We start from the raw sequence: 24,566 nt of genomic DNA on the forward strand, positions 1-24,566 counted from the left end.
AGAATGATAGTTTTTAAAAGAAAGTAGTTCATCCCTAGCTTTGCTTAAACGTTTATGAATTGCTGCAACACTCCTAAAAGAAAGACACCATTCTTGTGTTTCTTGGATTCACCAGGTAATAAAACGAAGCTAAATGTCACCTGGTCTTTCCAGGAAGCACCAGAGAAGAGAAGAAGTCTGTCATTGTGGTGATTAGCCCATCCAGGTTTTTGAAAGTCAAAAATATCTGAAAAAGTTATCTTGAACACCCTGTAGATTTTCAGAGGCAGTAATTCCCACCCCCCCACCCCCACACACACACACTACATCTCTTAGGTATCTGTTAATTTATTTTTTAATTAAAAAAAAAAAGAGCTGCTGGAATCAAAAATGGCAAGCTGTAGAATGTAATGCATCTTAGCCAATCAGCATATCCTTAGTCCCTTCAAATTGGAGTTTAATAAGACTTACACATACTAGGACAATATGCAAAATATGAATGCCATGCTTGTTTTTTTTTTTAAAAAAAACATATATAGTTTTGTTTATACCACTTTGAGGTAATGGTTAGGATGAAGGAGAAAACCAGGAGACTGTGAGTTCTAGTCCCGCCTTAGGCATGGAAGTTGGTTGGATAACTTTGGGCCAGTTACCCTGTCTCAGCATAGCGCAGCTCACAGGGTGGTTGTTGTGAGGGGGAAAAGATTAGGAGGAAGGAGAATATTATGTACTTGTGCCACCTTGAGTTTCTTACAAAAGTAATAAAGGCAGGATGAAAATCAAATAAACAAATAGAGCAACATTACCCATATTATGAGCCATGGTCCTGAGCAGCTCCCAAAACAATAAGAACATTAAAAAAAACCAAAACAACTACAAATAAAAACTTGGTGGTCTGGGGGAAACCAATCTCCAACACATCAGTGTTTTAGCTTGCTGGCCTTCGGTCTCATTCTTTCCAAAAGCTTACAAGAAGAGACGGTTCTCTAGGGTCTGTCAGAAAACTATGAGTGTAGGATCCTACTGAATCTCTGAAGGTGCTTCAGAGAAAACTACTTATATTTAACTTTCAGTCTCTGTAACATTTAGCCATTTTACTGGAAACAAATATCCAAATTGAAATTTTTAACACTTGCATTTGGATTACAAATACACCATGAAATAAAAGTTTCTACCCACACTGTTAAATAAATACATTCCATCAGGTAAACCTTCAAAAGAATGTACAAAATTATCCTATATTTTACTGTCATGGAAACAATTGAAATCTATTTTAGTAACCGTAGCACATTTTAAAATCTTGCATTTGAAAACAACTTAAAAGCGTACCCCTCCATATCTCTCATCTTTTTGAACTAAAGGTATCTTTCTTGTTTAAAATAAAAGATGAATAAAATATTTTTAAAAGGTTATTTTAAAAGAAACTTCAAATATTCTGATAGAATGGAAGGGCTGGAGAAAAGCATTTAATCAAAGAAAACAAATAAACTTATTTTTAACAGGAGAAAAACATTGAAAAGAACTGTACAAGAAAAAAACCTTTCTGATATTTATTTATAGATCACAAGCAATTAATAGATTAAGGAAATACAGCTAATAATAATTTCTAATAATTATTATTTTTACCATGCCAAAAAGTCTTGGATAACATTTAACAAGCCTGTGCATTGATAAATTTCCATCTATCAATTACGAAAGGCAACATTGCTTAGATTGACACATACCGTATACTATGCAAGTACATAAAGATGTCCTAAATTCTTGGGAAGAACTTATGAAGGCCAACATTAGCTAAAAAACTGTGACTTCATGCTGCTGTGATAGGGAATAATAATGAGCACCTTGGATGCAATTCCAAAACAATTTGAGAGTTCCACTTGAACACCATCAACAATGATGGGATTCAAAAATGTTTACTGCCGGTTCTGTGGGCATGGCTTGGTGGGTGTGGCAGGGGAAGGATACTATAAAATCTCCATTCCCACTCCACTCCAGGGGAAAGATACTGCAAAATCTCCATTCCCACCCCACTCCAAGGCAAGGATACTACAAAATTGTCATTTCCTCCCCACTTCTGGGGGAAGGTTACTGCAAAATCCCATTTCCTCACCACCCCGCTAACCTGATTTCCAGGTCTGTTCTCCTGTGCAGGGCAACAAAAGAAGACCCAGCTGATCAGCTGGGACTCGGGAGGCAGAAAATAGATGGGGGCAGGGCCAGTCAGGGGTGGTATTTGCTGGTTCTCCAAACTACTCAAAATTTCTGCTACTGGTTCTCCAGAACTGGTTGGAACCTGCTGAATACTACCTCTGATTAACACTGACAAAATCACCACCAGTCAATTGCAAAAGGCAACTTTACTTGAAACAACTTACATCCTGTGATGATACCTTTAACACCTTCCAACAATAATAACTGCCTATAATCCAGATCCGTGAGAAGGACTTGGTAGGTGAAAGTCTGTACAGATTCTCAGTCATCCAGATCATGGTTGTCTTGAATGACTGAGAATTCCATTCCCCACTGTCCTATTCCATTCCCACTATCCTGTCAGAGCTGAAGAAGCTTCTTGGGTGAGAAGTGAAACGTCAAAAGAAGAAAACAAGGAAGTCCAGTTGCCTCCTGAAGAAGCACCTTTGGAACAACTTGATAGGTGGATGAAAATTCCAGACCCACTCTAAACATCTGGCTGACTGTGTGACCAATCATAATATGTTACTCTAACATCTTAAATTTTGCCTGGTGATTTCAGGTACCAGCCAATCTATCTCTGCTTCAGTTCCACAAAATCAAAGAATACATTTCTGTCTTCCAGTGAAATTCAGCATGATTTGGGGCAAAATAACACATATAGTCCAAATGAGGTTTCTAGTTTAAGATACATTTGTTCTCAGGCAGATAGTTTTCATCAATCTCATATTGCATCATGAAGTTTGTAGACTTAAATCTGGGTGAACAAGTCAGCACAACTTTGGCCAAGGTAAAAATATTGGCAAGATGTTTCCCATTTGGGAAATGGATAACAATCTGAGGAGGACAAGATTATTGATCCAACTGTTTGGTTTCATGCAGTAGTTCTGTACATGAGCTACCAAGAGATTATGTTTCTGGCATGCTAAACCTTTCCTTTCAGGTCCTATTATAACATGTACTTGATTCCTCCAAACTTCATATTGAACAAAAAATGTTCATGAATGAAAATTTATAAAAAGAAATTTAAAAAAAAGAAAAAAAATAACAAAAAGAGAGTTGGCATTGGACTTAATACAAGAAAATGTTATAACTAAGACAATACATTATCTGGTATAAGGCTAAAAAAGGGCAATTCTGTAGATTTGCTGAGAAAGGCAGAAGAACACCAAAATGCTTTTCCTATAATGTCTTCTTTTGGCTTACTTGTGTTATACCCTCCCCCACCCTAAAGACTCATGAGAGGCTCATGTCTTTCCAAGGAGCTTCCTTTTAATATTTCAGGGTTAAATGAGTAGCTCAGCAACAAGGGTGAAACCAGGAGTGGATAGACTGCAGTCTTAGAAATGCATGGAGTTCCAAACCACCCTTCTGCCAACCCCTAGAGCAGATGTGTTCATCCTTGGCATCTTGAAGACTCATGGCCTTCAACTCCCAGAATTCCCCATGGCTGGTTGGGGAATTCTGGGAGATGAGATCCACAAGTCTTCAAGGTACCAAGGTTGGACACCCCACCTTAGAGGATATCTGGCCTACTGTTTTATAACTGAGGCAAATCAATCCATTGGGATACTTGAGGTAGCTTTCACTTCCCATGTTCATCCATCAAACAGCAATTGCAGCTACAGGTTCACTTGGTAAACCCATTGCTTAGAAACAAAGATGAGGAGTAAGCTAGCAAGAGCAAGTAGATTGCTTTGCTGTTCCTACCATCCAACCTGAACTCTTACTTAAGAAGGTGGCTTGTGTGTTCATGAAATTAGGAGGCCTACCATTGAGGTTTTCACACTCTGCAGTAAGTGGTCATGTTGTTCTGCTATGGTCAAGGCAGCTGAGTGGACTTTCTGATAGATTGCCTCCCCATCTCTTGTCTGGAAGATGAATAGGCCTTCCCCAGTATCACACATCCTGCCAGAAAAAAAACAGAATGTGGTTCCACATGATTCAGAATAATTTAAACTGTGCATTCCTACAGCAGGGTCCCTGCTGGGGGAAAGAAAGGAGCAAGAAAGGATGAAGCAAAAATAGCAGATACTATAACAGTGTATTAAATTCAGATGAATTTCTGTCTTCCACCCATTTCTTACAATTTTACCATGTTTCTTGACACAGAAGTCAATCCTGTTCCAATTTTATCCTCCTTTGTAGCTTTTCCATTGCAAAATATTGCTATGGAAATACCTTTTTCTGCAGGTTTTAGGTGTGCAATTTTCTATAAAGTGTGTATTGACTGAAGAGCTGTACCATGACATGCAGAAATGTGCAAAAATCTAAGGCTCCTTAAGAGTCCAGTTTGCGTATGTTGCTTGCATATTAAAATTTAAACCACAGTTATTAGTCAAAGATAAGTATCACACGTATATCCTTGGGTAGACAGATAAGCACAAATATTTTCTACATCTGGGGAATCTAAATAAAGGCCGTACGAAGCACATTTAATGAAAATAAAAGCACAAAGAGAGAGAGAATTTAAAGTTCATTTCATCTCTAGAAGGCTACTTTTTAATACTCTCAAAATTATACATTCTTTCTCTGTATGACAAGATAGCTTACAACCCATTATTCCATACGGAGCACAGATATGAATTAGTAGAGTAGCAGCAGAATGTCCTCAACTTACAACCACAATTGGGACCAGAATTTCTGTTTGCTAAGCAACACGGTTGTTAAATGAGTCACACTGAAATTTATGACCTTTTTTGCCACAGTTGTTAGGTAAATCACTGCAGTTGTTTGGCGAATCACATAATGATGAAGCAAATCTGTTTTCCCACATTGACTCTATTTATTGGAACCTGCTTGGGAAGGTCACAAAAGGAGATCATACGATTCCAAGACATTACAACTGTCGTAAATTCATGCTAGTTGTTAAGCACTCAAATTTTGATCATGTGAACCTGGGAATGCTGCAATGGTCCTAAGTGCCAGGACCAGTTTCAAGTTCCTTTTTTCAGTGCAGTTGTAACTTTGAACAGTCGCTAAACAAATGCTTGTAAGTCAAGGACTACTTGCATACTACCATAGCATACAACCATGCTGCCATTTTGGCTGACTATTTCCGCCAGATTAAACCTGTACATTTTAAGAGGACTTTCAGTACTGAAAAAAAAAAATGTGTTCATCTCTGAAGCAGAAAAGATTGTTCCTCCAGTACTGGATAGTCTAATTCATCCATTGTTAAATGCTCTCTCTTGTCTACCCCCCAAGCCAAAATCTGTACATGTGTGTGAATATATGTGTGTGAATATATGTGTATGTACATGGATGGGAAATGTGTTTTTATCCTTCCTTTAAAATTATCCTGAGTAAAAACACACAGGGCTGATGTACCTGTGTTGCATGCAGAGAAGTATACGTTTGATTCTGCACATCTTCAGATTGGGCTGAAGAAATTGAAAAAGAAATCTAAAACAATCCCCCAAAAGTCCTTGCTAACCAATCTAATACCAGAAAAGATTCAGTCCAGTCTTGAATCATGCTTCTATAGCTTCCAATGCGACTGACTGTAATCAGATTCACACTTGTCAAGAGATTTAAAATATTGGCTGTTCTCCCAAAACCAAATAGATCTACTTCCTCTGCCATCAAATATATCAGATGTTATATTAATAGGACAGAGAACAGTTGTTGCTACTGTATATGTCTGTTGGCTTGTTGTGTGTCTTGTTAATACGATATACAAGGGCTCCATCCAATGCAGAGAGAATTTCCTGTTTTCAACATTATTATGAAAAAAAAAATATCCTGCAGAAAAGAATTTGCTCACCTTCCAGCTTCAAATGTAAACCAGGTTGAGTCTCTCCCATATCGCCGGAGGGCACTTAAAGGCCAAGACACAAGTTTTATTCTGGGATTCTGTATGTCCCAAAGACAGATATTTTCAAATGTTATCTGCAAGGTACATTCCCCATGCACATCTAAATTAGGTGAAGGCATCAAGTACACGTGGAATCTCTCTGGGAGAAAAACAAAACATTCAAATTAAAATCCTTGCAGAACTAAAAGCCAGCATAATCATAACAAATCATGCGTCACTTTTTTGTGGCATTTTCAAATTGGTCCATAACTATTCCTACATTTTTTCCTAACAACCTACAAAATGAAAGAGCAATTTTAAATGGCTTGGATAATTTTTATTTGATTGTACCTTTTCCATTGGCAGAAGAAAATCATATTTTTGAATGTCACTGAAAAAACAATTGACTGTAAAAACGTAGTTCACTGAAGACAAAAGTTCAGTTTAGGCTTTTGCTAGACATGGTACTTTGCTCTATGGTTTATATATGTGAAACCACTTCAAAAACATGAAGCCCCAATGCAATGGTTAAAACTTAAATTCTAGGAATTAGGGGTACTGAATTGTGCATGATGTACACCCAAAGAATCTGCAAGGTTCTGCCTACAAACTTTCTGTTTTGGGAAGTTAGAAAGTCAACAGGGTTCTTAGTGATATAGAAGTGTAACTGTTGGACATGAACACAAGGTGCAATCCAAAAACCCTTGGATCCTACAAGGACAATCCAAATTATGCATTTGTTAAAATAGATTGATTTCCACATAAAAGAATAACAGAGTTGGAAGGGACCTTGGAGGTCTTCTAGTCCAACCCCCTGCTCAAGCAGGAAATCCTATACCATTTCAGACAAATGGTTGTCCAATCTCAGCATTTTTCACATTCCTAACAACAGCTGGGATTTATTCTCATTTTAAATAATTTCTCCTTTGCTTAGAAAGGTAGGACTGAAACATTTAATTAAGCAATGCGGAATCTACCTCTGTTGGGTGACACATAGTTTAACTGGCAAGAGGGAAAGAATGGGGCAAGAGAGAGGAGGACAGAATATGTCACTTGCAGATTAAAAAAAATGACTAAATTAAAGAATTTAACAAAAGGAGCATTTCTGGATTTTATCAAGCCATTCTGAAGACTCTGTCAACCCTAGAGTTGGCCTGGCTGAAAACATCTTGGAGCCACTGCCACACTAGAGCTGAGGGATAGGAAGCGGGGGATTAGAGATAGCTGGGGCTGTGTAGCCAAAATAAAATACTTTCTCTTGAGAACCAACGATGTTCTCACACCTGGCTGGAGGAAGGAGGAGTGATGTCACCAGACCAGCAAATGCTGCCTTAATTCAAGCATATGACTGGAATTGAGGGGAAAAAAATGTTCACTTTTGATCAGGGGAAAACTGAGGGACCCTTCAGAGCTGGTGTTCACCAGATATATGCTAATATGATATTTCCAATAAAGCTATTCTTTGAGGAATCTACCTGCCTCGGAGTGTTGCTTGCAATGGATCTATTATTTGGCATCCTGACAGGCACCCTGAATGTATCTATTTATGGTTATATGCAACATGTATTTACATACCATTCTGTTCCCTCTCTACACCAGAAGCCAACAGGTCAGGTTCTCCCAGGCTAATATCGTTAATCTGAGTCCCCAGGCACTCAATTTGAAGGACTTTGCACCATTCATCTGCTTCAAGTTCTGCATACAAATGACCAAAAATCTGCAGTTTGGTGTGGACCATTTGTAATATTTACAGCTACCACAATTGTGCAAGCACACATGCATTAGACCTACTGTCACGTGAGGCCAGGGGTGGGATTCTACCAGTTTGCACCTATTCGCTGGAACCGGTTGTTAACATTCTAAGCAGTTCGGAGAACTGGTTGTTAGAAGAAATTACTGGCCTAATCCTGTAAGGAAGGCAGGAAGGAAACGTTCTGGTGCTGCCTTTCTGTTAACCCTTATTACATTCTTGGCAGGACTAGATTTCCTGTCTCAGGAACGTCTCTGGAGTTTTTTTCCCCTCCTTTGGTAGTACTTTGCTTGTGTGGAGTGACCATTCAACGTTACAATGGCACTGAAAAAAGTGACTTATGACCATTTTTCACACGACTGTTGCAGCATCCCCACAGTCATGAGAGGCCAGGGGAGGAGACACGTGCCTCGATGTGAGGTATATAGAGTTGACCACACCCAGCCAATAACATGACCACCAAGCCATGTCCACCACCTAAGCCACACCTACAGAACCAGTTGGTAAAAATTTTGAATCCCACCCCTGCGTAAGGCTCCATTCAAAATCCAAGAAAGACACCCTTAGACTCCATTCTTACAGAGAAAAGCACTTTTACTGGAAATCAAGAGCTAGCATCAAAAGAATTCAAGATCTGAGATATTAGGCACGAAAATCACATATACAAAGTTATGGCAACATTCCCACCCACAACAGTTCAAAAAGTCCATCCAATCTGAGATATGTGTAATGTCATCTGGGGCATCTTCAGGTGGTGATGCAGACATCTGGCCGTTGACCTTGGCCTGGTTAGATAAGATGCTGAGGCTACGCAGTATGCAAGTAAGCATAAACAATAAAGATTTCCCCAAGTGTTACAGTTCACTCTCTAAAGCCTCCAGCACACTTCCCCCCCAAAGCCCAATATATCCTCCCTCCCCCAGTTACTATGGCAGCCAGAAAGACAAGCAGAAGAAAGATTTTTGAAGTCTGTCACCTACCTGATTCACAAGCAAAAGTCCTGGATGTGTCATCATTAAAATATATCCCTACAGCATGTTTCCTTGTGCCTTTTGGCAACCGTAATATATTCTTCACATGATTAAGTTCTGTAACCTGGAATTAAAAATTAAAACAAAAAAACAGCCATTCGTGAATCTCGTTAAGGTTGTTTCACAATGAATATTCTAGGTAACAGGTGCAACCTGACAAATCAATACCATTCATTTGAGGTAAAGAACCTAAAGCTCTTTTCTGTTTTCTACATCCACAGGCCAATTTCATGGTCAGGTAAACTTACCTGTACCTTGACAGGGTCTGGAATGTAGCAACTGATTCAGGAAAGGAGAAATGGAAATACAACATAAATACAGGTGGTCCTCGTCTTACAACTACAATTGAGTCCCACATTTCTGTTGCTAAGAAAGACAGTTAACTGAATCTTGTCCCATTTTATGACCTTCCTTGTCACATTTGTTAAGGGAATCACAGCAGTTATCAAATTAGTAACACAGCTGTTAAGTGAATCTGGATTCCCCATTTAGTTTGCTTCTCAGCAGATCACAAAAGGAGATCAAATGAGCCCAGGACAGTACAACCATCAAAAATATGAGTCAGTTGCCAAGCATTTGAATTTTGATCATGTGACCATGGAGATGCTGCAACAGTTGTAAGTGTGAAAAATGGCCATAAGTCACTTTTTTCAATACGGCTGTGACTTTGAATGGTCACTACACAAACTGTGATTAGATGAGGACTACCTGTGCTAATTTAAAACGGCAAATGAAGAGCAAGTGGACTGGAATATACTTTATCACGGAACTGGATTCTGAATGTTGAAAGATTAGCAATGTGATATACCGGTAGTCCCAACCTTTATAGCTTAGTGGCCGAGATATAAACCAGCCCATGGTAGAATTGGGCCAGCGCATGCACATGTGCAGGCCAGCCCACTGTTTGTGTGAGTCAAGCTGAGTGAATGCCGGCCCACCACTCATGCAAGTATAGGCCATTGCCCCTGGTTTGGGGACCCCTGTGTTGTGTCAGGATTCTGACACTTAACCCCGTTTAAATCGTGAGTCTCTAGCCAAACTTCAAAATGATTTATTGGGAGTTAAATGACGCGGCATTGCTTGGGTGAAGCCGATTCTGAGACACATCATTCATTGCCACCCTTCACCCTGATTTTCCCCCCACCCCCTGGGGGGAAATATCATAATTTGTACTCTCCAGTGGGACACATCCATAGCCAAGAGTCATCAATCATACTCTCCAGTTAGAATTTTGCATGGCAGAAACTTCGGTCACCTAGAAAGTATCTAACTACCTAGAACTAAACTAACTGTTCCCCCCTCCCTTTCTGTTGGCAACTCTAAAAAGACCACAGAAAGATTTTATGAGCTGACATAATATACAGTAGCTTCTTGTAATGAAAGGGTCCAAGGTCAGCACATGAAACCATATGTGCATGTCTCTTATATACAGGCACAAGCAACTACTAAACTCCTAAGCAACAAGACTCCCAACTTTTATCCACTTGTATGTGCATCTGCATCTACATGCAGATGTATCTTTTCTCTCTGGAAGTGAGCTAGTGAGTCCTTGACTTATGACCACAATTGAGCCCAAAATTCCTATTGTTAAGTGAGACATTAGTTAAGTGAGTGTTGCCCCATTTTACGATCTTTCTTGCCACAACTGTTTTTTTACTTTTCATTTTTATTTTATTTGGTTTGTCAATTGCTTACAAGATAATAGGTATAAGTAAAAACATAATTATGAATACATGGATACATATAAGAAAAATAAAAGAAACAATAGGACAGGGACGGTAGGCATGTTGGTGCGCTTATGCACGCCCCCTACAGACCTCTTAGGAAAGGGGTGAGGTCAATAGTAGGCAGTCTAAGGTTAAAGTTTTGGGGATTTATAACTGTTAAGTGAATCATCACAGTTGATAAGTTAGGAACACAGTTGTTAGGTGAGCCTGGCCTTCCCATTGATTTTGCAGGTCAGAAGGTTGCAAAGGGGAGGGGCGTCACATGACCTTAGGACACAGCAATGGTCATAAGTATGAGTCAGTTGCCAAGCATCTGAATTTTGATCATATTTTGGTCATGGGGATGCTACGGAGGTTGTAAGTGTGAAAAATGGTCCTAAGTCACTTTTTTCAGTGGCTGTTGTAACTTTGAACAGTCACTAAATGAATTGTTGCAGGTCTAGCTGTCTACCTGTATTGTACAAAATATAGAAAATGAATAATAAGTAATAAGCTGAAGAAATTAAATAAGAAAGAGAAAACTGCTAAGTCAAGTTATCCAACATGCCATTCGCTATTTTTCTCTGTTCCTTTCTATTCTTTCCAAGCTTCTTTGTTTGCCTTGTTCTTTAAGTGTTTCATATATCTTTCTGAGGATCCCTTCAACTCCAAGCATTCTTCTTAAGCCATTCACTCATTCTTGACATATTTCTTTTGTGATTCATTCTGCATTGATTCTGCCTTTATGTCCAAAACAAATCCATTCCTTTCTTTCATTCATTTTTACATTAGATCCATAGTCATTCAAGCAACCATTGCATTCTTGACCTCATCTTTTCTTCTTTGATTGTACACACGTCTTTATTTTATTTATTTATTTATTTGATTTGTCAAGTGCTTACAAGATAATAGGTATAAGTATATACATAGTTATGAATACATGAAGGGTACATATAAGAAAACTAAAAGAAACAATAGGACAGGAATGGTAGGCAAGTTGATGCGCTTATGCATGCCCCCTACAGGCCTCTTAGGAAAGGGGTGAGGTCAATAGTAGACAGTCTAAGGTTAAAGTTTTTGGGGTTTGGGGAAGAAACTACAGAGTCAGGTAGAGTATTCCAGACATTGACCACTCTGTTGCTGAAGTTGTATTTCCTGCAATCAAGTTTGGTGCGATTAACCTTGAGTTTGTATCTATTGTGTGCTCTTGTGTTGTTATGGTTGAAGCTGAAGTATTCATTGACAGGTAGGACATTGCAATGTATGATTTTATATACCATACTTAGATCAGACTGAAGATGGCGTAATTCAAGGTGTTCTAGGTCTAGAATTTCAAGTCTGGTGGCATGAGGTATTCTACAATGAGTAGAGGAGTAGAGAACTCTTCTTGTGAAATATTTTTGGACTTTCTCAACTGTGCTAATATCAGGTGCATAATGTGGGTTCCAGACTGATGAGCTGTATTCGAGTATTGGTCTAGCAAATGTTTTGTATGCTGTAGTTAGTAGTGTGATATTACCAGAGAAAAAGCTACGTAGGATTAAGTTAACAACTCTTAATGTCTTTTTGGCTATGTAGTTACAGTGGGCTCTAGCACTTAGATCATTAGAAATAAGTATTCCAAGGTCCTTTACAGAGCTTGGATGATCAACAAGATCTTGACTATTCAGCTTGTATTTTATTTTCTGATTATTATTTTTTTGCCAATATGTAAGACAGAGCATTTATTTGTTGAGATTTGAAGTTGCCATTTGTTTGACCATTCTGATACATAGTCAAGATCTTTTTGAAGGGTAGCAGTATTGTCTGTGGTATTGAACAGCTTTACATCATCAGCGAAAAGAATGCAGTTGCTCTTAATATGATCACAGAGGTCATTTATGTAGAGTATGAAGAGAGTTGGTCCTAGAACACTGCCTTGGGGGACACCACTATTGACAGGTACAGAATTTGATAGGACACTCCCAATTTTGACCATTTGTTGTCTGTTTGACAGGAATGCTTCTATCCAGTTATGCAGTTGCCCAGAGATACCATAAGATTTTATTTTTAGGAGTAGTTTGTCGTGTACCACTGAATCAAAGGCTTTACAGAAGTCTATGTAGATTGCATCTATTGCTTTGCCCTGATCGAGTTGTTTAATCCATATGTTTTTGCAGTGTAAGAGTTTCAGATTACAGGAAAGTTTTTTCCTGAAACCAAATTGTTTATTGGAGAGTAGGTTGTTTGTCTCTAAGTGGAGGATAATGGATTGGTTAATAATTGATTCCATGACTTTACAGGTGACGCAGCATAAGGAGATTGGTTTGTAATTTCAACTAGGCTGGGGTCTCCCTTTTTGAAGATGGGGATGACCACGGCTTGTGACCATAGATTAGGCAAGGAGCTGGTCTGAAAGATTTTTCAAGATTATGCTTAGAGGTTTGGCTATGACAGTGGGTAGCTTTTTAAAGAAGTAGGCACGTATTCTATCCGGTCCAATAGATAGAGATGGTTTTAGATTGCATAGTGCTTTTTCAACACTGTCTTCTGTAAAATCAACATGTATTAGATCACTGTGGTTGTCTGTGGTTCAGCTAGGAAATACTGGGCATGATCCATTGCTGTTTACAAATACTGAGCTGAAGAATGTATTAAAGATGTTGGCTTTAATGGTATCATCATTGCAGTCTTTACCATTGGTCCTATCAGGGTAGGATGGATCTTGGGTCTTTTAGTTTGTTGTTTACAAAATTGTAAAAAGCGCGGGTGGAATTGGTGCATAGAAGGTTTATCCTCTTGTTTAATGTGATAATTGGTGCATTCAGTCTTTATCTGGTGGCATAAATTTTTGTATCGACTTTTGAAATTGGCAACGTGACCAGATTTGTTTTTCCGCCAGACTGATCTCTTTTTGGGTTGAAGTTTCCTTATTGTTATGAGTAATCTGTTGTTGTTTTTTGTTTTTTTTTGGGGAGTTGTTGTTGGTACATATAGTTTGATGACTCTTTTGACTTCAAGTAAAAATATGTTGTAATGGTCTTCAACAGTATTGCATCCAGTGAATAGAGATTGCCAATCAAGGGATGAGAGATCATTGTCTGTAAGATCATAGTTGCCTTTTTTGAAGTTATAATTGGGGATTATGTCATTGTGATGATTTTTGTGTGGGCGTATGTTGAGACAGTGTTTTCTTCAGTGTTTTCAGTGTTTCAGTGTTCAGTCTTCAGTGTTTCATTTAAACTACTTTCAATACCTACTTCCATATAACCAGGCAAAATCACACTCTTGAGATTTATATGTTCCTCTTTCTTTCTTTCTTTTTTTCTCGATCACTAACATTTATAGCATTGGTTTTCCATCCACTCCTCAACATTATATTATCAATCCTATCACCTCTAAAATCTCCTTCCAGCATTCTATCATTTCAGTTTCAACATGAATACTGTAAACTTTATTTAGAATGGGTTTTTCTTTTCTTACTGTACTATGCAAGCTCAATTCTTTTGGTTAGTGTGCAACTCAACATAATTGTGCAAATTCAGAAACTGTGCAAATATACTGGATAGACTTGTACAGGTTCAGTGTACTGAATAGACTTGCACTGTATTGTATAAACTTGCAAAAATTCAAGTAGGCCTCTGGTGTTTAGAATATTAAAGTCATCTACTTGATTTAAATATTTGTAAATACCTCTAGTTTTAAAGATTTAAAGTTATCTCCTCTACCTGTTGGAAGAAAAATTCAGGTCCAATTCTAAGGTGAGATGGAGGCTGATTGAAAAGAAAGGTTTTGTTTATTGGCGAACAGAACCAACACACACACAGCATCCAGTGCTGGAACAGCTGACAAAATAGAGTTGAGAGTAGGATGGATTTTTATACCTTTTTTATTTCTATGGGGTCATGTATGGGTCATAGCTGGCTCTATAGGCAAAAAACGAAATGCAAATCATAGATGTTTGTCTGAGCTAATTTTGTCTTGCCTAATTGCTTATCTGGAGTTTTTGTCCGACCCAGTCTTTCTGAATGGATTACCAAATCTGCATTTCTGCCTCCCTTAAGATTTTTTTTTCCCATTTTTCCTTTATGGGAAATATTCTATCCTACCTTTTTAATATTCCTCAAAATATTTCATTCTCTAGGAGGGTGGGTGGGTGCTTACTTTCTATATACCACAGAACAAGCAGAAGCCAAGCAGGTAAGAATTGCCTCCTTCTACCTAAAAGCCTGGCCTACATTTAAATTTCTCTCTAGGAAAAACCATAAGCAACAGTGTGAATGATTACTTCCTTGCAAATTTTCCCTGGCTTAATAGTAACCTTTCTTTCTGCTTTCATCTTTCTTGTCACGGCATCTTGGCAAGAAGAGAATATGAGCCTGGAAAGCAAAGCAAAATGTTTGGACTAATTAAAAAAAAAAAACATCTTTACTTTCCAAAAGAAGCTCGTGCATATTGAAAATGCCAGGAAAGCTATTATTGTTAATCATAGCACATGAAGTGCTAAAAAGGAAGATACTCCAACATTTAGAGGAAATGAGTGGGGTAGGGGGGAAAAATGGTTGGCAAGTATTCTGGCCCAGCAAAATTATTTAGCTATGATATTTACTGAATTAAAGCTGTTTAATGTCTCTTCCAAAGAAGTTCCAATCTAATTTCACATTTCAATAGGCATAATTCAGTTTCATAATTAACCTATAATGCATAAGCTAACAGTTTCTTGATTATGCCTATAAGTGCCTATAAATGCCTTGTACCTATACATGCCTATAAAGTTTAGCAAAATTCTTCTCAAAAAATTTCCCAAATCTGAGATACCAGAAAGAACAAGATATTAACAGGAACTGGGGGGAGAGGATGTTAAACTTTAAATAGAGAGTTAGGAGGAGAATGTCAGAGGAGGTAATTAATAAAGGGTTACTTCCTTTTTTGAAGGAAAGATTCAGGCTATCAGAGACCTTTATTTTACTTGTAAGGATGAAATTCAAAAATGGCTTTGTGGTGGTAGGCTGAGAGAATGGCTTCAGTAGAACCCAGAAACAACATCACAGTTCTTGTATGTGTGTGTGTACATGTGTGAAAGGCTCTATGTATCTACATATCACACACACACACACACACACACACACACACACACAATGAGAGAGAGGGGGGGTTATTAGGGGGGCTGGAGGCTAAAGCATGAAGAATGGTTGCAGGAATTGGATATGTTTAGTCTAGTGAAAAGGACTAGGGATGGCATGATAGCAGTGGTCCAATATTTGAAGGGCTGCCACAAAACCTATTTTCCAAAGCACCAGAAGGAAGACAAGAACCAATGGATGGAAACTAATCAAGGAGAGAAGCAACCTAGAACAAAGGAGAAATTTCTGGAGAATTAACCAGTGGAATGGTTTGCCTTCAGGGGTTGTGGCTGCTCCATTGCTGGGGGCTTTTAAGAAAAAATTAGAAAGCCATTTATATGAAAGGATATAGGGTCTCCTGCTTGTGACCCTATGAGGTGCAATGACAGTGAAGTGAAGTGGAGTGAAGTGAAGTGAAGTGAAGTGAAGTAAAGTAAAGTACACCACACTACACTACACTACACTACACTACACTACACTAAAATTGAGCAGAGGGTTGGATTAGATGTCCAAGGTCCCTTCCAATAGTTTTTCTGTTATTCCTGATTTCAGTCTATAGCATTGGGACTACATTCGACTTTATTTTCCACATCCTCTATAGTTCCTCCTTCATGCCCTGGTACTTCTCCAGTTACTCATACTCCTTCCTGATCTTACTGTGACTTAGTATTGCTACATCGATCACCACTATATATATGGATGTGTGTCCATCTGTGTGATATGTATACATTACACAGACAGACACACATCAATTTTTAGATGTATTATTGAAAACTAACTTTATGTCTCTCTTAATTATCTATAATACTTTGTCTTTGGTAACAGCATTTCCCCCCCCCCCCTTTTTCCCCAGCCTGCTGAAATTCTGCCTATTCAATTTCTTTGTGAAGGTAGCTAGATATTGATGAGACATGAGCTATTGGCTGCCCATGGTGGCTTTATGAGGTTTAGGAGGGAACAATGTAATACAAAAGATGTTTCCCAATCTATTCCCATTATCAATTCATCCTTAAAGGTCAGATACAGAAAGAGCAATTGCTCTGCCAAAATTTAAAATGAAGGACGATGGGTTTCAACAAACATTTTGCAAGCTTCACTTCCCATCTAGTGCTTCAGAGTTCATCCATCTGAAGAGCAAAATGTGTTTGCTTTGGGTTACTTTTTCCTCCCACATCTGCACTTTATCAGTTCATAAAGCAGACAATGAAGATTGTTCATCACCAATGACTATTATCTAGACTGAACAAGATTCTGATTTCATACTACAGATATCAAGAAAGATTAATCTTCTGAACCCAACAGCTTGCCTCAAACATCTGTGAACCAAGACAAGACACTGATTATACAGAATTCATTCAAAATTCCAAAGGAGACAATGGTATCTGGAATGGAGTCTGAAGTCACATTGAATGTTTTCAGAGAAGCCAAGTTCAAACTATTGTAATCCTGGAAAACACAGAGGCCTTGTCATATTAGAACACCCTTTCTAACAAAGAACTCAACTGACAGGTGAGATGTAAGAACAACAGCCTTTTTACATTGTTGTTTGTTTTGAATTTCAATTAAGCTACTTGTTCACAATGATAATAGAAGATAACAAAGACTAATAAACAATGATAACTCCTAAAGAGATACCTGAACATCCCTACATTTAATTTCGGTGAATGACTGCAAGTTTTAACATTATTAAAATGTATCTCTATCCACATATACCTGTATGCAATTCCCTGTACCTACCAGTCCTAGACAACTTTCTTTGGGTCAACAGCCCCAATTTTGTCATTTAGACACGCAATGTTATGAGAATAGTATTTATTTATTTATTTTGTCAAGCGATTATAAGATAACAGGTGTAAGTAAAAACATAGTTATGAATACATGGATACATATAAGAAAAATAAAAAAAAATAAAAGAAACAATAGGACAGGGATGGTAGGCACGTTGGTGCGCTTATGCACACCCCCTACAGACCTCTTAGGAAAGGGGTGAGGTCAATAATAGATAGTCTAAGGATAAAGTTTTGGGGGTTTGTGGAAGAAACCACAGAGTCAGGTAGAGTATAGAGATCACAAGGTGGAGCATGAGCTTATTTTTCTTGAAGGCTTTTAGATTATGTAAATATTGTAATAGTTGGATTAGTGAAATCCCTTTCACATTTTTAAGAGGGAAAAAAGCCTCCCCCACCCACCCCCCAAAAAAACCCTAGCCATTTTGCCACTGATCTTAGAGGGCTATAGAGTGCAAACAGAATATTGATGGCTAGGGTGCCCACATTTACCCTAAATTTGAAAGCCCCAAATGTAGTATATGTGGAGTCCTTGGTGCTTTTTGAGCTTGATTATTTCCTTGCAGACATTCCATTACAAACTAGGTGATGTCTTGATAGTACCTAGTTTGGTAATGAAATGACTGCAATAAAACCAAGCTCAGAGAGCATCAAGGACTCCACAATTCAACCCTGTGTTACAAATAAGAATTCTCTTCTGTAATATCTGTTCTCACAGGGTAACTGCTATAATCTTCTAATAATTCTCCTTAAACTGCTGCTAATTTTTGTAACTTAAAATTAAATTGGTCAAATTTGAAGTGAAAACGCCTTTCCAATATGAGGATTCCTTACAAGGAAGAGTTTACAATTAGATGAAGAAGCATTCCATTCACAGGACCTTCTTGATGATGGAAAAATTCATCCAAGGCCTCATATCTATAAATAAGAGTGTTAGTTATAAGTAAGCCTGCAACATCACCAAAGGATATAAGCATAAGTCAGCTGAACAACTGCAATAAATCATTAAGGTGATAAGAACAAAATTATCAGATCTGGCTCTGCAAAATTAAAACAAACTTCAATCTGTGATGCTTATTGGAACATAACAGCAAGTTCAATAACTTCAGTAATGGTTGTTCAAGCTTTAGCATTCTAAATCTGACCATAAGAAACATTATATAATTAGGTCTTGTCAGTAATGGCAAGCTCAATTTTCACCACCCATCATTACCCTGCAGTAGATCTCAAACTGTTGAGTTATTGATGGAAATTGATGTGTATTTATTCTGACTTAACAAAATATTTCAAAACCAGTCTAAATTGCAAGTTAAAAGGGAGAAAAATGAAGTCACCTCCAATTCAAGCTCAATTCCTAGTGACATATAAGATATACCTAGGAATATCTTGCCATTATACAAAAGTGGTTCTCCTGTGCTTTCTTCTGGATTAAATTCCCAGTATAACATTTCAAAATATAGAAACAGACTTAATAATAACAGCAGGTATTAGACAACAGAAATCCAGACCACAGGAAAAATGTAAATTAATAAAGTTAAGATTAAAGAATTATTAATTTTTATTGAAATATTGTGATATACCCTAGACAGACATTCTTAGATTAAATTTATCCTCAGAATATAAAGCAATCATAGCAACAGGTATTTTGGGTGGCTAATAACTCTGAGTTCAGAAACTGTTTTTCTTTTTTCTTTCTGAGCAGGACAGAATTTATTTTGGGAAGTTATGCATAGCAAGAAATAAAATCACCTTTTGAGAGAAGAGAAGAAAAGGATTAATTATTACTTAATTCAGGATACTCTATTCAGGCTCTAATTCCCCCATCATTCTGTACCACTTACATTTTGTATTAATATTAATGTATTAATAACATTTTGTATTAATAATGGGAATGAGAAAGAGAAAAAAATTCAAGATTTGCTTCAACAATTGATCTACTTAATGTTATTTCAAACTACATACTTTCTGTGCCAATCTAAAATTTTATTGCTATAAAGATGGATCTCCCCAATTTCTATAGACCAACAAATGAAGAGGATTGGTTGATTGGGTTTAAAATTCATCTTTATTTTTGTCCTCAGCAAAGCAAGTGCAGGTGCATAACACATGAAAGAAAAGAACCAGCATATTCAATATTTTTCATAGTACAGAGAAACAAAGAATTGGAGTAACCAGCAGAGGCATTTCACATCACAAATTCTTCCATATAAAATGGCACATTTAATGATGAAAATTAACAAAGACCAGACCATTGGGTCTGTATACAACAGTGTACAGATGTTAGTCAAATTGAGAAGAACTGTTAAGAACTGATAGATCCTTGGCCTTTTCTCTGCCCCCCACCCCCCCGATCTTTGGTTTTGAAAATCTGTAAGTTTTTATTTCTTCAGATTCTAAGCATGGCAAATAGTTTTAATAATCAATACTATACACATTATGCATCAGGCAAATGTAGATAGATGGGGAAAATTTAAGGGAATTTAAAAAGATTCAAATGCAATTTGCACATGATTTTTATTTCTTAAATGTTTTGTCAAGTCAAACAAAAATGGATCAGCTACCAGAAGCTTATCTTTTTTTGCTCCAAGGCTCCTAAACGCCACACCTAAATCCCATTTTTCTAATATAATAAGCTGCACTGCCAAAGCTTAAAAAATAAGTAAAGGTCTAGTATAGTTATCATAGCACAGCATGGAATTACACATATATTTTCCCAACAGAGTATGTGATCCTACACACGCACACACACACACACACACACACAGAGAGAGAGAGAGAAACAGACAGACAGGCAGACAGGCAGAGACAGAGATGTTCAGACAGAGAGAGGGAGATCATTATTAATTTGCAATGCTAATAAGCCATTCCAGTTTAACTGGGTGTTGTACACATTCTGAAATTCATAACATTGGTTTAAAAAGATAACACAAATAGCCAAGGTAAATATCATGAATATAATGAAAATGAAAACTGAAAATCATAAATTACCATATATAATAGCAGGAATCCAAGCACTGAAAACCAAAAGGCAAACTCCTGATCAAGCAGAATAATCACAACAACCCAGATCCTGAGCTGGAACAAAATCATTAGAGACTTTCTGAAAGTCTGTCATGAACGGGCCATATGAACAGCTGTACCTTAAGAAGAGGACAGCACCTAAAAGGTATGTTTCTTTGGCTCCCAGAGAAGACAATCCTTGCTCAAGGAAGATGGAGATATAACGGTCAGGAAGATTTATTTAACCAGGTTATATCTAGCAATTTTATTCCAGAAAGTATTGGACAATACAATTCTGAAAGTTCACAAGTTCTCAGAGTAGGCCTTGTATTCTTTTTTTATACCTTATCTGAACCTCGGAGATTTATACAGCTGATTAAAAATGCTAAAAATGATCCATTTTCTCTTAGATATGTGGTGGTTAAAAGAAAGGATGAGAACTCTGTTTCAAAATCATATAGTAGGCTAGGCAATAACAATAACAATCTGAAGCCAAACTTGACTATAACTACCAAAACCTCAAAATTCAACTAATCACTGTAGTAGAATTCCTTAACACTTCTGCTCATATTTGGACTATAAGTCCAAGAATGCTCACTGAGCAAAGTCAATAAGTAATTTGGCTGGAAAGTGTAACAACTGGAAGAACATATCTGGTGGGTCACTTAAGAAGATGGCTCTCTCTATATAAGAAGTACAATAAAATGTGCCAAACACACCTTAATTATTAATCTTCTCATCACTCCTTATCACCCATCCCCTCCCACTTGTGACTGTATGACTGTAACTTTGTTGCTTGTATCCTAACAATTTATATTGACTGTTTCCTAGTATGATTTGATTGCTTATTGTACCCTATGACTATTATTAAGTATTGTACCTGATGATTCTTGACTCTTGATGAATATATCTTTTCTTTTATGTACACTGAAAGCATTTGCACCAAGAAAAATTCCTTGTGTGTCCAATCATACTTGGCAAATAAAGAATTCCATGCTATGCTATACTATGCTATGCTATGCTATGCTATGCTATTAACACGCAATGAAATTATTTGTAGTATGTTGCAGAGCTGTGTTCCCAGGCATATGGGTTAGAGCATCAATTGGAGCCCAGGATATGGCTATGTTGATGGATGTTTGTTTTATCTTAACCACCAATTATAAATTCGTGTGTTCAATTTTTGTTACATTATATTGCAACTATTGTCAGCCATCCAGAGTCATTATAGTAAGATGAGTGGCCTTATAAATAGAATGAACCAAAAATACCACAAATGAACCAAAAATACATAATGAATTCAAAAAGCTGGATCAAATGTACTAGGCATGTTATCATCCACTTTCCCAAATAAATTCATACCACCATTCCAACATCCCAAAATCTGAAGCAAGACTATTAAATATTTTGTTATAAATTCCCTCAATAATAAAGAAACTTCAAGGTGTTAACATTATAACATCTATCATTTGACAAACCATGGAATATGTATTGAACTCCAACAGATTTTCATCTCTTTTTTGAGGGTAGGGGCACTCTTTAGTACATTGATTATATTAACATTTAACTAGAAGGGCTGAAGACTATTAAGCTTGTATGCCATAATATTTTTTAACCTTTATCAAATTTCTGTAACATCTAATTCTACCAAATGACTCTAGTTTCTATATAGGTATAGGTAATATGATTAAGCTGGGGCAAGGAATACAAATACCTTTCCTTTGTCTCCACAGAGACATCCCTAGATTAAGTGGTAATAAAATCAGATCAATCCCAACTTTAATTCTCTTTAAATGTCAGTAAACGCTTTATGTCTTTAGATGATTTGGCACAAAAGACCAATTTAAATAATTTGCATAAGATTTTCATCACAGCATGAAACTGCGGGAGAAGCATCTCATCCAACTCTTTAACTCTTCTTACCTTGTGATAACATCTGAAGTATGCAGCACGTTCATCTGAAAATTTCTCCATTCTTCTGGGCCCTTTGCTGGATGCTTTCTTGAAGACTAGCCAACATCTCTGATAAATCTATGAAAAACATACAAAAACATACTTCCCCATGACTTGTATGACAATGATTTTATGACAAATATACACTCATAAACATCTCTACATACCTATCCAGGATTTAAAATTAGGTCTATGCAATTTGTCTCACTAATTCTAGGACAGTTGAAGGTCAATTATTTTGGGATGTATCTCAGCAATTAAACATCACAAACAACATCTTTTGATAACTGAAGATTTTGATAACTAAAGATTTTGATAACTGTAAATATTTATATATCCTAGTTGCAATATGTTGGAATGTTAGAAGATAAATGGGAACTGTCTCTCAGGATAAGCTTAACTTTTATTCATTGACCATGTAAATCAGTTGTAATCATATAATGACAACCACTACCTCTGATTTAGTCTACATTTAGCATATAATCTCCAAAATCTCAATGGAGAGTTTATCATTGAAACACCTAGCTGAGTTTTTGGATTCTTCCCAGCTCTTTATTTTATCTTGTCTGATGAAGAGCTCTGCTCTTCTTTGCTCTGTTCAGTCTTGATAAATGTACTGACCTACTATGGTTAATAGATTTTCTTTTAAAGGACCAAACTTTACTCTGTTTACTTTACAGAAGGCAGGAACTTCTGATTCCATATGATGTGATAGAATGCAGCAGGCTGGATTCCTAGGAGATAGGGGGTGTATTCCAGACAAATGAGGATAAGGATAACTCAGTTAAGATATCTTGTGTGGGAGAAGGAAGGTGAAGAAAGTTCCTCCCTAATAGTTCTCAGAGTATATGGCAGATGCAAATAATAGACTGTTTAGTCTGGCAAGAATCTGTCTATAGGTGTCAACCAATGAAGAATTCAGTTTGAAATAATCACTCATGTCTTTCTTGGTTTGGGGGCCTAACAAACTAGGAGAACTAAATCCGGTACCAATAAAGTTCTGAGCCAACTGGAATGGACATAAATGATTCAACATTTATAAGCTAAAAATGCAGGACTTGTAGCTACAGAGAGTCTACTATTTCACACTTCAAAACAGCAACAGTTATTAACATACAGTTGTTATGTTGTAAATACAATCAGGCTTGTTTTTGGTTAAAATTCATTTCCTTGGCAACAACTTGTCCTGCTGCACTTTTAGAAGGCAGTGCATCAATAAGAACCTCATATTTATAAGTGTAAGACTTTTTGTAAGACTTGTAATTTCTTAAAAATTATAGGTGGGTGGATGGAATCTCTGGAACAGAAATTTGATGGCTACAAGATTAAAGTTCAGTTTTCAGTGTTTCCCTCGTTTAACTAGGACGTATGCAATCAAACCATTTTTTGATTCAATTTACTACAGTCAAAGTAATGGCAAAAAGGTTTCAAATTTTGTAAACATGCCACATTAAAGATTAGATGTTTAACAATTAAACTGTTGTTAATTAATTACATTATTGTTTCCGTGAGTGCTATCATATCCATTCACCGCAATTAATCAGAGCATCTGTTTATGTCTTTCTGCCCAACTGAATGTGGGTAAATGAAGCTGTTTGAAGAACACAGCTCAATAGAGGCTCTCATTCCCCCCCCCCCCCTTTTTTTAAGCTACTGTCTTTGACAAGCCATTCAGGTGATAAAACTGTTGTCAGAGCATCAAGCAGGAAGTCTCATCCCAGAGCACCGATTGTTTGGGATGTATTCTAAAAAATGTATTGGGAGGAGAGGATCTTCAAATTTAATCTACTATTTTATTTTCCTTTGGGGAAAATATCAAGGCTCAAAAATGCAACATCGATCTTTTGCATGCAAGGCAGCTATAGCTTCTCCAGGAAGCGCCCTAGAAAAAAAATCTTCTCTGTCTCAACACCTGGGCAGATATTGGAATTAACCATTGTTCACATTGCTTTCCACTAATCTTGGAAGTAACATTATGGTGTTGATTTTCAAATCCTGACAATTTAATGTACAATGGATAATAACGTAAGAATTCAACTACATAAGAAAGGCCACACCTTGTCCAACTTTGTGCTCTGTCTTTCATAAATCACAACTAGCTGGATCCACCTACTGAGTCAAGCTATAAACCATATACTTAGGTAGATATATAAAATGCATCTTATCAATCCAAGAGTATCACTAAAATCCCTGCCTTGGAAAATCATGATCTTATCCCTGTTCCAAAAAGCAGAAAAAAATCCTTTCACCATTCCTACACTTCTCACTAGGA

At 37.1% G+C, this 24,566-nt stretch overlaps 1 protein-coding gene across 2 annotated transcripts in view; it reads right to left on the reverse strand.

Moving 5' to 3' along the window:
* Window positions 1–24,566, reverse strand: part of DOK5 (docking protein 5) — a 62,138-nt gene that overhangs the window by 8,484 nt on the left and 29,088 nt on the right. The window contains exons 2-6 of one of the 2 annotated variants that reach the window (XM_026697296.2): window positions 22,265–22,372; window positions 8,696–8,810; window positions 7,541–7,660; window positions 5,936–6,125; window positions 3,942–4,077 (exon numbers count right to left, since the gene is read on the reverse strand). In XM_026697296.2, the coding sequence (XP_026553081.1) occupies window positions 3,942–4,077; window positions 5,936–6,125; window positions 7,541–7,660; window positions 8,696–8,810; window positions 22,265–22,372 (669 nt within the window). The remainder of the gene's footprint in view (window positions 1–3,941; window positions 4,078–5,935; window positions 6,126–7,540; window positions 7,661–8,695; window positions 8,811–22,264; window positions 22,373–24,566) is intronic. The other variant, XM_087928980.1, reaches the window with a different exon arrangement.

This window comes from Pseudonaja textilis, chromosome 3 (genome assembly GCF_049901715.1).
Source record: "Pseudonaja textilis isolate UNSWEBS1 chromosome 3, rPseTex1.2, whole genome shotgun sequence".
NCBI lineage: Eukaryota > Metazoa > Chordata > Lepidosauria > Squamata > Elapidae > Pseudonaja > Pseudonaja textilis.